Source organism: Camelus bactrianus, chromosome 4, assembly GCF_048773025.1.
Source record: "Camelus bactrianus isolate YW-2024 breed Bactrian camel chromosome 4, ASM4877302v1, whole genome shotgun sequence".
Classification (NCBI taxonomy): domain Eukaryota; kingdom Metazoa; phylum Chordata; class Mammalia; order Artiodactyla; family Camelidae; genus Camelus; species Camelus bactrianus.
In genome coordinates, this window is record NC_133542.1 from 19,741,931 (window position 1) to 19,755,737 (window position 13,807).

At 40.5% G+C, this 13,807-nt stretch overlaps 1 protein-coding gene across 3 annotated transcripts in view; it reads right to left on the reverse strand.

Moving 5' to 3' along the window:
• ADAMTSL1 (ADAMTS like 1) overlaps nucleotides 1–13,807 on the reverse strand; it is an 825,746-nt gene that overhangs the window by 175,246 nt on the left and 636,693 nt on the right. For all 3 annotated transcript variants that reach the window (XM_045509897.2, XM_045509896.2, XM_010946030.3), the window contains one exon: nucleotides 11,285–11,583. In XM_045509897.2, coding sequence (XP_045365853.1) covers nucleotides 11,285–11,583 — 299 coding nt within the window. The remainder of the gene's footprint in view (nucleotides 1–11,284; nucleotides 11,584–13,807) is intronic.

Sequence of the window (13,807 nt, forward strand, 5' to 3'; positions counted from 1 at the left end):
CGGCAGCTGCGGGCAGGGCCAGGCTACCCGAGCCGGGCGGAGGACGGGGGCGGCTGCACTGAGGCAGTCGTGGGGGACTGCAGGGGGCTGCGCACCATGGCTGTGGGTGCACAGGGCCCTCCATAAAACAACACGGCTGCTGTGCCCTGGGGGGAAGGGTGCACACCCCCATCTCTGAAAACCCTCGGAACGTTTTCGGGGGAAGAGAGGCGGGGCTCAGGCACAGCCGCCATATCCTCCGGCGCTGAGCATCCAGGCAGGGGCAGAGGCGAAACCTGCATCCACACCTAAGGGCTTAGCAGCCTCAAAGGCCAGACAGAGACTTGTCTACAGCCCGAGGCAGATAAGATCCTTCTGTCCTGGTCCCTCAGAGAACTTGCTCCGCCAAGACAAACAAGGAGCTGGGTTTTGGCCCGGAGCAGGGGCAGGGCTGTTCCTCCATCTTCCCCAAGCCTGCCTGCGGAGCGCCAACCCAAGGAGGAGCGCGCAGCGACAGAGCAGCGGAGCGATGGGCACCGGGAGAGGGCGGGCAGCCCCCGGCCTTTCCCACAGGCACGCAGGCCTTGACCGCAGTGCTGGGTGGGGGCACGACCCGCCCTCCTACCTGGCCAGTCTGCAACATCTGACTGCGGCATCGGGAGGGGCAGTGACCCGCCTGCCCACAGCAAAGGAGAGCTGCACCTGACCCAGTGTTGGGAGGGGGTGCGATCTGCTTGCTGACAGGCACTGGGAGCAGCAAAGACGAGGGCGCCAATGGAGGGCCTCTGAAAACAGCAAGCTGAGCTTCCAAAATAGGACAAAGAAAGACTTCCCATTAAGAGCACACAGTCTACAGGAGTACACCGCCCCCCCTTCCTTTTTTTTTTTTTTAAACTGTTTTTACCTGTTCTATTTTCTATTTACCCTTTTAATTTTTACTTCTTAAACAATATATACCCCCAGTTTTAATTCCTTTTAAATTTTTTATAAATATTTTTATTATTGTTTTTAAAAATCCACATTTCATTTTTATTTCTCTTGCTTTTCATGTCCTGTTATTCATTATACACAGGTTTCAAATACATTTTTTCCTCTTTTCTCCTTTTTTAAAGGTTTTTAAAGGACGTCTCAACCCGATTGCTTTTCTGCTTCAACTTGCTCTTCTATTATTCATTATACACTGTTTTCAAACCTTTTTTTCTCCCTTCTTTTAAAATTCTTTCTCTCTCTCTCTTTTTTTCAAGTTTTATTCCTGCATAGGCATTAGATAGATAAACTCCTTAAGGACCACAATAGATAACTGATACTCCATAAACCACAGTGCCAGAGAGGTATGAGCAAAATGAAGAAGCAGAGAAACCATTTCCAATTAAAAGAACAAGAGAAAACCCCTGAAAGAACGATAAATGAAACAGACATCGATAGCCTACTAGATCAAGATTTCAAAAGAGTGATCAAAGTACTGAAGGAACTAAAAGAAATAGGGTTTAGCAATATTAAATATGTCAAAAATGAAATATAAGCTATAAAGAAGAACCAAGTAGAATTGGTAAACTCATTGGTTGAGATGAGAAATGATCTAAAGGCTGGACAAAGCCAACTAGATAACGTAGAGGAACGAGTAAGTGACCTAGAAGACAGGACAATAGAAAGCACCCAATCAGAACAGCTACAAGATAAACAAATAAAAACAAATGAAAATAGCATAAGAGACCTATGCGATAACATAAAGCGTGCCAATCTTTGCATAATAGGGGTCCCAGAAAGGGAAGAAAGATCAAAGGGGATTGAAAAGGTATTGGAAGAAATCATGACTGAAAACTTCCCAAACTTAAAGAATGAATCAGATATCCAAGTACAGGAGGCTCAGAGGGTCCCAAACAGGAAGAACCCGAATAGTCGCACACCAAGAAATATCATAATCAAGATGGCGAGAGTCAAGGATTAAGAAATGATCCTAAAAGCAACAAGAGAAAGACAAAGAGTGAGTTACAAGGGAACCCCCATAAGGCTCTCAGCTGATTTCTCTACACAAACACTATAGGCCAGAAGGGAGTGGCAAGATATATTCAAAGTCCTGAATGAAACAAAGATGCAGCCTAGAATACTCTATCCAGCAAGGCTATCCTTTAAAATAGAAGGAGAGATAAAGAATTTCACAGACAAGAAAAAGCTACAAGAGTTTAGCAACGCTAAACTCATGTTAAAAGAAATTTTGACAGGTCTACTCTAAATAGAAAAGCAGCAGGATGCTACAGAAATGAGAAACTCACAACTGGAAAGGTGATAACTCATAAATTACAAATAAATAAACACAAAATTGTAAAAGAAGACATCTAAATCACTGAGAGTGGGAGAGTGAGGCAGGAAAACATAGAATATGTTTTTCTTTCTTTTTTAAATTTTTTGTTCTCAGTAGGATAGCTTTGAGATCATGTTACTATCAATTTAATAAAAACAGTTATAGTAATGGGCTAATAGACTTACAAAAAAGAGCAACCACAAGCCAAAAACTTACACGGGAGTCACAAAAACTAAATAAAATCCATGATAATACAAAGGAAAATTACCAAACCACAAAAGGAAGAAGAAAGGAACAAAGAGGAAATACCAAATCAACTGCAAAGATAAGTTCAAAATGGCAATAAACACACATCTACCATTAATTACTGTAAACTGACCTAGAAACGTTAATGGACTAAATGCTCCAGTCAAAAGACATAGAGTGGCAGACTGGATAATAAAGCAAGAACCTTCAATATGCTGCATACAAGAGACCCACTTTAGGGAGAAGGACACATATAGATTGGGAGTGAAAGGATGGAAAAGGATATTCAATGCAAATGGAAAAGCCAAAAAAGCAGGTGTAGCAGTACTGCTTTCAGACAAAATAGGCTTTAAAACAAAGGCCATAAAGTAAGATAAAGAAGGACATTTTATAATGATTAAAGGAGTAATACAAGATGAGGATATTACACTCGTTAATATGTATGCACCCAATATACGAGAACCTAAATACATAAAACAATTACTAACAGAGATAAAGGGGGATATTGATGGGAATACAATCATAGTTGGAGATTTTAACACCACATTAACATCACTCTACAGATCTTCCAGACAGAAAATAAATAAAGCAACAGAGAAATTAAATAATACAATAGAAAAATTAGATTTGGTGGATATTTTCAGAGCATTACACCCCCCAAAAATAGGATATACATTCTTTTCAAGTGCACATGGAACATTTTCTAGGATTGATCATGTACTTGGGCACAAAAGAAACCTCAATAATTTTAAGAAGATAGAAATTATCTCAAGCATCTTTACTGACCACAATGCCATGAAACTAGAAATTAACAACAGAGAAACAAAGGAGAAAAAAAGGAAAGCACGGAGGTTAAACAATATGCTATTAAAAAACCAATGGGTCAATGAGGAAATCAAAGCTGAAATTAAAAAATATCTTGAGACAAATGAAAATGAAAGCACAACCACACAAAATTTATGGGACACAGCAAAGGCAGTGCTAAGAGGGAAGTTTATAGCGATATGGGCCTTCTTCAAAAAAGAAGAACAATCTCAAATAAACAATTTAACCCACCAGCTGAAACAACTAGAAAAAGAAGAACAAAAAACCCCAAAAGGCAGCAGAAGGAAGGAAATTATAAAGATCAGGGAGGAAATAAATAAAATAGAGATTAAAAAAAACCATAGAAAAAAATCAATCAAACCAAAAGCTGATTTTTTGAAAAAGTAAATAAAATTGACAAACCTCTGGCAAAATTCACAAAGAAGAAAAAAGAGAGAGCACAAATTAGCAAAATAAGGAAGGAAAATGGAGAAATTACAACAAATAAAATAGAAATACAGAATATCATATGAGAATATTATGAAAAACTATATGGAACCAAACTGGATAACCTAGAGGAGATGGACAAGTTTCTGAAAACATACTGTCCACCAAGACTGAATTAAGAAGAAACTGACCACTTGAACAAACCGATCACAAGAAATGAAATCAAAATAGCAATAAAAAACCTCCCTACAAATAAAAGTCCAAGACTGGACTGCTTCACCGGGGAATTCTACCAAACATACAAAGAAGAACTCATACCAGTCCTTCTCAAACTCTTCCAGACGATTGAAAAGGAGGGAATACTCCCAAACTCATTCTATGAAGCCACCATCACCCTGATATCAAAACCAGGCAAAGACACTACCAAAAAAGAGAATTACAGGTCAATATCACTGATGAACCTAGATGCCAAAATCCTCACCAAAATATTAGCACACATAAAAAATGACCAAGTGGGGTTCATCCCAGAGACACAAGGGTGGTTCAACATATGCAGATCAATCAGTGTAATACATCACATCAAAAAGAAAAAGGACAAAACCACATGATCATCTCAATAGATGCAGAAAAAGCATTTGATAAAATTCAACACTCATTTATGATAAAAACTCTCACCAAAGTGGGTATAGAGGGAACATATCTCAACATAATAAAAGCTATATATGACAAACCTACAGCCAGCATAGTACTCAACGGTGAAAAGCTCAAAAGCTTCCCACTAAAATCTGGGACAAGACAAGGATGCCCACTATCACCACTCCTATTCAACATAGTCTTGGAAGTCCTAGCCACAGCAATCAGGCAAGAGAGAGAAATAAAAGGGATCCAAATTGGAAAAGAAAAGTGTCACTATATGCCGACGACATGTTACTATATATAGAAAACCCTAAAAGGCCCATACAAAAACTACTAGAGCTGATCGAAGAATTCAGCAAGGTAGCAGGTTACAAGATTAACCTTCAAAAATAGTTGCATTTCTTTACACTAACAATGAATCAACAGAAAAAGAAAGTAAAGAAACAATCCCTTTTACAACAGCACCCAAAGTGATAAAATACCTAGGAATAAACCTAACCAAGGAGGTGAAAGAATTATACACAGAAAACTATAAACCAGTGATGAAGGAAATTAAAGAAGACTTTAAAAAATGGAAAGATACCTCATGCCCTTGGATTGGAAGAATCAATATTGTTAAAATGGTTACACTGCCCAAGGCAATCTATAGATTTAATGCAATCCCTATCAAATTACCCAGGGCATATTTCACAGAACTAGAACAAATCATAATAAAATTTACATGGAACCATCAAAGACATAGAATTGCCAAAGCATTACTGAAGAGAAAGAAAGAGGCTGGAGGCATAACTCTCCCAGACTTCAGACATTACTATAGAGCTACAGTCATCAAGACAGCATGGTATTGGTACAAAAACAGACATATAGACCAATGGAACAGAATAAAGAGCCAGAAATAAACCCACAAACTTTTGGTCAACTCATCTTCGACAAAGGAGGCAAGACTATACAATGGAATAAAGACAGTCTCTTCAGCAAATGGTGTTGGGAAAACTGGACAGCAGCATGTAAAGCAATGAAGCTAGAACACTCCCTTACACCATACACAAAAATCAACTCAAAATGGATCAAAGACTTAAACATAAGACAAGATATCCTAGAAGAAAATATAGGCAAAACATTATCTGACATACATCTCAAAAATTTTCTAGAAGAAATAAAAGCAAGAATAAACAAATGGGACCTAATGAAACTCACAGGCTTCTGCACAGCAAAGGAAACCAGAAGTAAAAGAGAACGACAACCTATGGAATGGGAGAAAATTTTTGCAAATGAAACTGACAAAGGCTTGATCTCCAGAATATAAGCAGCTCGTAAGACTTAATAAGAAACAACGAAACAACCCAATCCAAAAAAGGGCAAAAGACCTAAACAAGCAATTCTCAAAGGAAGACATACAAATGACCAATAGGCACATGGAAAAATGCTCAATATCACTAATTATCAGAGAAATGCAAATCAAAACTACAATGAGGTATCACCTCACACCAGTCAGAATGGCCATCATTCAAAAATCCACAGATGACAAATGCTGTAGAGGCTGTGGAGAAAGGGGAACCCTCCTACACTGCTGGTGGGAATGCAGTTTGGTGCAGCCACTGTGGAAAACAGTATGGAGATTCCTCAAAAGACTAGGAATAGATTTACCATAGGACCCAGGAATCCTGGTCTGGGCATATATCCAGAATGAACCCTACTCCAGGATGACACCTACACCCCAATGTTCATAGCACCACTATTTACAATAGCCAAGACATGGAGACAGCCTAAATGTCCATCAACAGATGACTAGATAAAGAAGAGGTGGTATATTTATACAATGGAATACTACTCAGCCATAAAAACCGACAACATAATGCCATTTGCAGCAACATGTATGCTCCTGGAGAATGTCATTCTAAGTGAAGTAAGCCAGAAGGAGAAAGAAAAATACCATATGAGATTGCTCATATGTGAAATCTAAAATAAAACCAAAAACAAACAAAGCATAAATACAAAACAGAAATAGACTCATAGACATAGAGTACAAACTTGTGGTTGCCAAGGGGACAGAGGGTGGGAAGGGATAGACTGGGATTTCAAAACTGTAGAATAGATAAACAAGATTATACTGTATATAGCACAGGGAAATATACACAAGATCTTATGGTAGCTCACAGAGAAAAAAATGTGACAATGAATATACATATATTCACGTGTAACTGAAAAATTGTGCTCTACACTGGAATTTGACACAACATTGTAAAATGATTATAAATCAATAAAAAGTGTTTAAAAAGTTCTTTTTTTATTGAAGTATAGTCAGTTTATAATGTATCAGTTCGGTGTACAGCATAGTGTTTCAGTCATACATATACATACACATATTCGTATTCATATTCTCTTTCATCACAGGTTACTATAAGATATTGAAGATAGTTCCCTGTGCTATACAGCAGAAACTTGTTGTTTACCTATTTTATATACAGTAGCTAGTACCTATAAATCTTGAACTCTCAATTTATCCTCTAAGCTTTTTCTGAGCTTCAAAACTTTAATTTAAATAGATGATGGCCAGTTCAGGGTGGGGCATTTGAGATTTATGCTAGACACTGAAGATATTCCATCATATTCTGTAATTCTGACTACAGGATGTTCTCGTGGTTGCAGCTGGGATGAGCCACTTGAAATTCATGGTATGATGATATAGCAAAACATTTCACAAGAAATTATTGATATTGTCACTGATACTTCCCACTGGAATAGTCTGGCATTATTAAGGTCATGATGACAAGACGCTGGATGAGACAAACTCTTCCAGACAGACTCCAGAGCTGTGGTTCTGTTTGAAATAAAGTTTCTAATTCATTTGCCTACCTGGTGGTATTCCAGAGATTCTAAATATTGCTCGAAAATGAAATCTGTTTTGGCTTTAGTCAGCTATTGAAAACCTTATGAATTTGAGTTGACAATCCCTGAGGCAGGAAAGGACCACAGGGTTTTTTGTCATTTGCCTTACTTGAAAGGGTATGCTTCAGGGGCGTCTGAGGGGTGTATGAGTGATAGGACCTCTTTCCACTTTGTGAAACCCTTGTTTGTAGAACTGAGGTTCTTTCAAGACTGCAAGGAATGGGGTCACAAGGGTTAAAGTTTTTAAAAGGACATCAATAATCTTCTAACTTAGACATGTAGAACACATTTACATGACCTCAACCAATAATCTTAGATCAGGATAAAGATCACCTTCAGGGTGCTTAAGTGCTGACATTAAGAAGCATTCTATTGCCTTGGGTTACCAAAGGGGAAAAGGGGGAGAGAGGGATAAATTAGGAGTTTGGGATTAGCAGATACAAACTACTAAATATAAAACAGGTTAACAACAATGTCCTACGGTATACTATAAGGAACTATATTCAATATCACGTAATAACCTGTAATGAAAAAGAATATATATATATAGTGTATAACTGAAAAGAAGAGAAGCACACACAAAAAGGAAGCATTCTAGAGTTACTACATTCTCATCTAACACTTTCTAGAACAATGCCCTCGGCTTCCACAACCCTGTGTGTTCAGGGTCTGCTGTCATAAGGGCCAGTGGCCTCAGCATTCCTCGGTGGGGCTGGAGTTAGGGAGCTAAGGGCAGAGCTCTGTCGTGATGAAGGAGTATCTGGGACCAGCCCTGTGGCCAACACACAAGGCATTTTTGTGGCATGAACGAATGAAATGTCTAAAGGGCAGGGTGTTCCAAGCACAGTGTGCAATTTAGGCCAAGGGGTGGTGGGAATGAGGGCCTGGAGGAAGGAATGTGGAATAAGGGAGTGGCCCTCAAATGGGGGGCGTGGGAACTTGGAGGAGGGAAGACCCGTGAAGACTTCACCTGTTAGTTCACAGGACACTTGGCTCAGGGGAGTCAGGCCAGAATGTGAGAAGTGAGCTCACGAAACTTGTGTTCTTTCCAAATGGGCTAGTTTATGCTTTGAGGACATTTTAAACCAGCAACGAACACATTTAAAGACCTTCCTTTCTGATTCTGAGGTTTTCTTTCTTGACAGAAGCATAAGGAAGAGGGAACAAGAGGGACAGGATTTCACCTTTTATTCTTGCTGAAGTCAATGTCCAGTTTTGCCTCAGCTAGATTTTAATGTCAATTTTACCATCTAGGAGGCCAGTATAATAAAGCTGTTCAGGTTCAAATCCGCTCTCCTTGACCATATCTATCAGTTCACGAACGGGAAATTAAAATATAATAAGGAAGTGATAGTGGGACACAGGACACAGATCTGAACAGGTTAGGCTCACTTTCCGCCTTCCAGAAAATGGGATTTTCAGTGTTTATATCTCCCAGAAGAGCATCATTGTTACATAACATTTGACGACAGTGTGGGGAAACTCAGCCATCAACTCCAGCCTAAATTACTAACTAGTTCCTTCTGGTTGTTCCCAATGCTAAGTGAAAGGTTAATTTCGTGTTTATCCAATTCCATTTCTTGAGATGACAAAAACAATAAAATTAGCTTGACCGGTCTTATCACCCCAAATTGATTTATAATCTATCTGTTAATCCAGCATATTTTTGATTGGCTTCAGCAGCAATGATTAAAAACATATATAGCCTTGTGGGTTATAGTCTAGTGACAGATCAAAGTTGGTAATACAATAAAATGTTACTGCCAAACAATGACTTCAAAATATACGTCTCGTACCCTTAAAGAATTTTTAGTGTGTATGGACATCAACACGGACCATAGAAACTCATATACTTTCACCGCTTTGGAATTTTCAACTCTATCATCTCAGGCATAGATATACAACTGTAGGTAAGTGTTCACAGTTGTTGACACTTAAAGACCTAAGACATTTCAGTCACTTCACACTGCCTTGGGTATAAATAATATCCACTTTATGTTATACAAAGATGCTTGGTTCCTGTAAGCAGAGATCAATTATATATCAAATACACAAATGTCATTTCCAAATCATCATTTCCCGAAAACATTTTAAATTAAAAACATCTGGCATACTCTTGACACTGAATTTTACACCCCTAGTTGATCAGCAGAATGGTGAGAATCTTAGAGATAAAGGTATCTGGTTATTTACATATTCCATTACTGCATCATTTTCCCCATCTGCTCATAAAGCTCCAGGCTTGACTTATAACTGACAATCATAACTGAAAAAAAAAATTATGATCTCTCAAAGTACATTCGTTTTAACCAGAGATTGTGATCGTTCCATTCAGGTGATCATGGAAACTGGGGATAAACACACACCATCTGAACCCTTGAATCATTCATTAGATTGGAAAGAAGCCACTGTAGCCACCGGCTGTGGCCTTTCCACCTGACCTCTCAGCTCCTACCCAGGCTCGGAGATCATCAAAGCGGATTTCACACTTCTCCCTCATTAAGCACGGAAGAAGAGATGTTCTCACTGTGAGTGGGAGCACCACAGGAACGCAGATTAGCTGAGTTCCAAGAAACTGTCTTCCAGAATCAGATGGAAAAATTGAGGTTTTAAAATAACAGGCTCTCCATTAAAATACTTTGGAACCCCACGGTTTGAAATTGGAAGACTTAGAAACAAATGAGAACTTCGAGGTCAAGACTAAAAAACACGGATAAAACGACCTGATGGAGAAAACTGATTCTCTGCTTCTACTTGTTCCACAATCTGCTCCTTTTCAACTGCATGTAAACAATGTGGGCACGTGTATTCTTACATTCCCAGTCATGATGAGAGATGCTTTTTTAAAAGAGTTTCCAAAATGTCATGGTTTAGAAAACAGTTTGGGAAATAATTTAAATATATATATATTTTTATACCAATTCAGTAAGAAACTATGCTGAGAATGCAGAACCTTAGCTTGACAAAGGGGTTACTGACAGCCACCGAGAGGGATTTGATGGGAAGTCAGCCAGCACGTCATCGCCTAGCAAAATCTCTTGGGAGTAGACGTGAGACGGTGGTGATACCAATCTAATGTATTTTCCATAGCAGTACAAAAGGTCATAATCTTGAAGAATTAACTGTTGATTTAAAGGCCTTCTCCCACTACAGTTCCATTCATAATACCTGAAATAAACAAAACAAAACAAAACACCTGGACTACACCTAAGAGAAACAGGTCAATATACATGGGAACGTTTAACATTATTTAAATAATATTCATCTGATGAGAAAGCTTCAGGAACTTTCTAAGGGCTTAAAGAAGTGTGGTTTGATGGAAAGACTTTAGACAGAGAAATAAATAAATTTATTAGCCGTCCCAACTGTCACTCACTAGCTATGTGATCTCGAAGAAGTCACTCAGCTTCTTTGTATCTTAGTTTTCTCATCTGTCAAATGGCGGTGGGGTCAGCCTGGCGTCAGCCTGTCATCTTTAAACTCCTTTCCAGTTCCTGGTAACCACAGTGTTAACTGCCCTTTACACCCTGTCCCCGAGGGGATCAGCTGAGTAAAGCAGAGGGACGGCAGCCTGTTCCCAGGAACAGCAGACGCTTGTCGTCTTGGGTCTTGGTTTGTACCACACGCACTGAGGCAAGGGCGTAGATAAATGAAACTGACCGTTGACAGCACTGCCAAGTCGGTGTCAACTGTGTTTCTCAGTCAGATACCCTCGGATAGAGTGCAACAAACCAGAGTGACAGCTCAGAGTAACAGCATTAGTTGTGTCCACTCATAGCTGACAGTCTGAAAGCCACTCAAGCCAAAGGAGAAAGACATCTGTGTTTCATTCAGAACGCTTTACATTTAGATTGGCTTGCTCCCTTGACTTACTGGTCTTGGACTAGAGGCAGTCGTGTGACATGGTGGCATGCAGGGAGGGAAGTGACAGAGAAAGGACAAGAAGATGGCGAGGATCCAAGCCAGGTCCCCCCGCCTTACCTCCTCCACACGTCTCGGAGCACGTGGTGAAGCCCTGGTACTCCCAGTCGTAGAGCTCGTCGACATCCTGCAGGGCACGCAGGAGGGTGCTCTCTTCCGGGGTCAACTCCGTAACATCTCCGTGGCAGGGTCCTGCGTAACAGGGGCGCTGGGATGCCGGCCTGGGCCCTTCACACTCGTCGACAGGCAGGTCAGCCACGGATTGGGAGAAAGACAGGAGCACCTGGCACCTGACTATTCGCACCTGGGTCCCCATACCACAGGTGACCGAGCAGGCCGACCAGGCCTCTGGGACGAACCTGCAGTCCGCAAGCAAACAAGAGGACAGGATGAGAAGCCCCAAGCCGGAGACCGTGGACAGCGTTGGGGGCTGCATCCCGCTGGCTACCGTTGCCCAGTGCTGTGCCCGGATGTGCTCAGGGCTCCACCACTCTGCTCTGTGATGGGCGCTTCAGTGTGGCTGATGAACTCATCTGGCCCTGTTTCTGGATTGGTCTCTTCCTGAGTGTCATAGGAACTCCCAGCTGTAAGACATTCCAGCTACATACCACCTGCTTTCTCCCTGCTCTGCACCCACAGTGGCAGCTCTTCCGAGTAGGGAATTGGTTTCTTCTCTCTCAATCTAAATCCCAGCACTTGTGCCTCTTGCAAGATGCTGGCTATTCTTATAGCAGACCAATACTGATACTAAAAACTAAAGCAAAATAAGCCCTTAGAGATATTTAAGGAAGTAAATTTTTTTTTTTAGTCTGGATTTCATATTCTGTAACTTTCTTTGCTTTTCTGCTCAATGTGCCTCCCAAGATTTATTTATATATAGAAAGAAGGCTTTTTTTTTTTCTGTAAGTTTCCAAGAATGGTGCAAAGCCTTGTTCCTCACACATTCTTTGAATTAGTCTGGACTGCAATGCTTTTTATATCATAGAGAAAAGCCATGCTACGAATTTAAATCTGCAGGCATGTCACAGCAAATGAGAGAGCTTCTGCATTTGTACTGGTCTGGTCAACAGCCTCTACCCCCTCCCCACCGAGAGAACCACATGAATGAGAACTTGGTTTTTCTCTGAGTTTCTCCAGAATGTAGGACAATATCCAAATTCTGGGGTAAAAAAAGGCTTTTTTCCTCCCACTGATCAATAATGGTCAAAACAGCAATGACCTTGAGAGGGGCCTAGGGAACAGCTAACATTTTTTAAAAGTACACGTAAGAATCTGGAGAAAGGACTTTGGAATAAAATTTTTAATTTTTCCACGATCCTTCTGCTTTCTCACAGGGAGTCATGCTGCGGAGGCACGCAAACCTGGCTCTTTAACCTTGGCTTTGGCAGAAAAGGAAAGAACTGATAAGGCGGTTATAGAATTAAGTCCCAGCAAGTGCAAATGGTTCCTATCTAGTTAAGGGAAACTGAAATTCTAACAGGAGACCAATCCAACTTTTCAAATGGGAAGAGGCACAACAAAGATGTGGCCTGGGTCTGGGCCGTGTGTGGGGCAGGGAGACTGGCCAGGAGAGCCAAACTTATATGTCTGAGGCATGGAAGGAACCCTTTCGAGAAAGACCTGATGTCTGATGTTTTGAAGAGTCATCCATCTCCTAGGAGAGAATGAAGGTCACATACAACCTTGTCAGGGAGGTGGATGAGGGAGGAAGGGCCACTCAGAATTATTTCCAAGAAATTCTCATACAATATCACCTCCCTCTTTCATTTCTGAATTCTTAACTCCATCTTCTGGCACCAAGAGAACTTGGGTGGGGAAGGGTGGAAAGCATCCTAAAAGATGAAAAAGTCTCTCTCTCTCTAAGTAATGCTACTTGCAGCAGTTTTTTAGAAATAGAAAACCAAAATCAGCAATCAAAATAATTTTAACCCTCTTATTACACATTCACATATATCTGCCTGGGTCCTGGAACAAAAATCGTGACAAATACACCAGCACTGAATTTTACAGGCGCAGACAGAAAGGAAAATGCATGCAAACTATTTTGTAGACGAGAGAAGCCCAAAAGCAAATGATAAGCTTTCCAACTCTGACAAGAGTGTGATGAATAATGTCCTATAATAATGTGGTGCTGAACTGTGTTTCCAAATAAAAAAAGATGACAAGATCTCAGAAAGAACAGCACTCTATTGGCTTCTCCCATACAGCAAGCATCACTGTTCTGTCCACAGTAACAGCCCTCCTCAGTGACCATGACAAGAAACCAAGGATCAGATAGCTTTTCTGGTAAAGGGCCAGATAGGGAATATTTGAGATTTTGTGCAACTCTGTTGTTGCCACACTCAATTCTGTGAAAGTGGCCCTAGGCAGTATGTTAACAAAACAGGTGTGGCCGTGTTTCAGCAAAACTTTATTTACAAAAACTGGAGTAAGAAGATGGGACGGGTGATGGAAGGGTCTGAATACAGTCTGTGGGCTACAGTTTCCCAACTCATGCTACAGAACGCTTACTGGGGATCCCGAGCACACTGAAATTCATGGATAGTCTTCAAACTTCTTTGAGGTCTCTTGTTTCCACCTTTC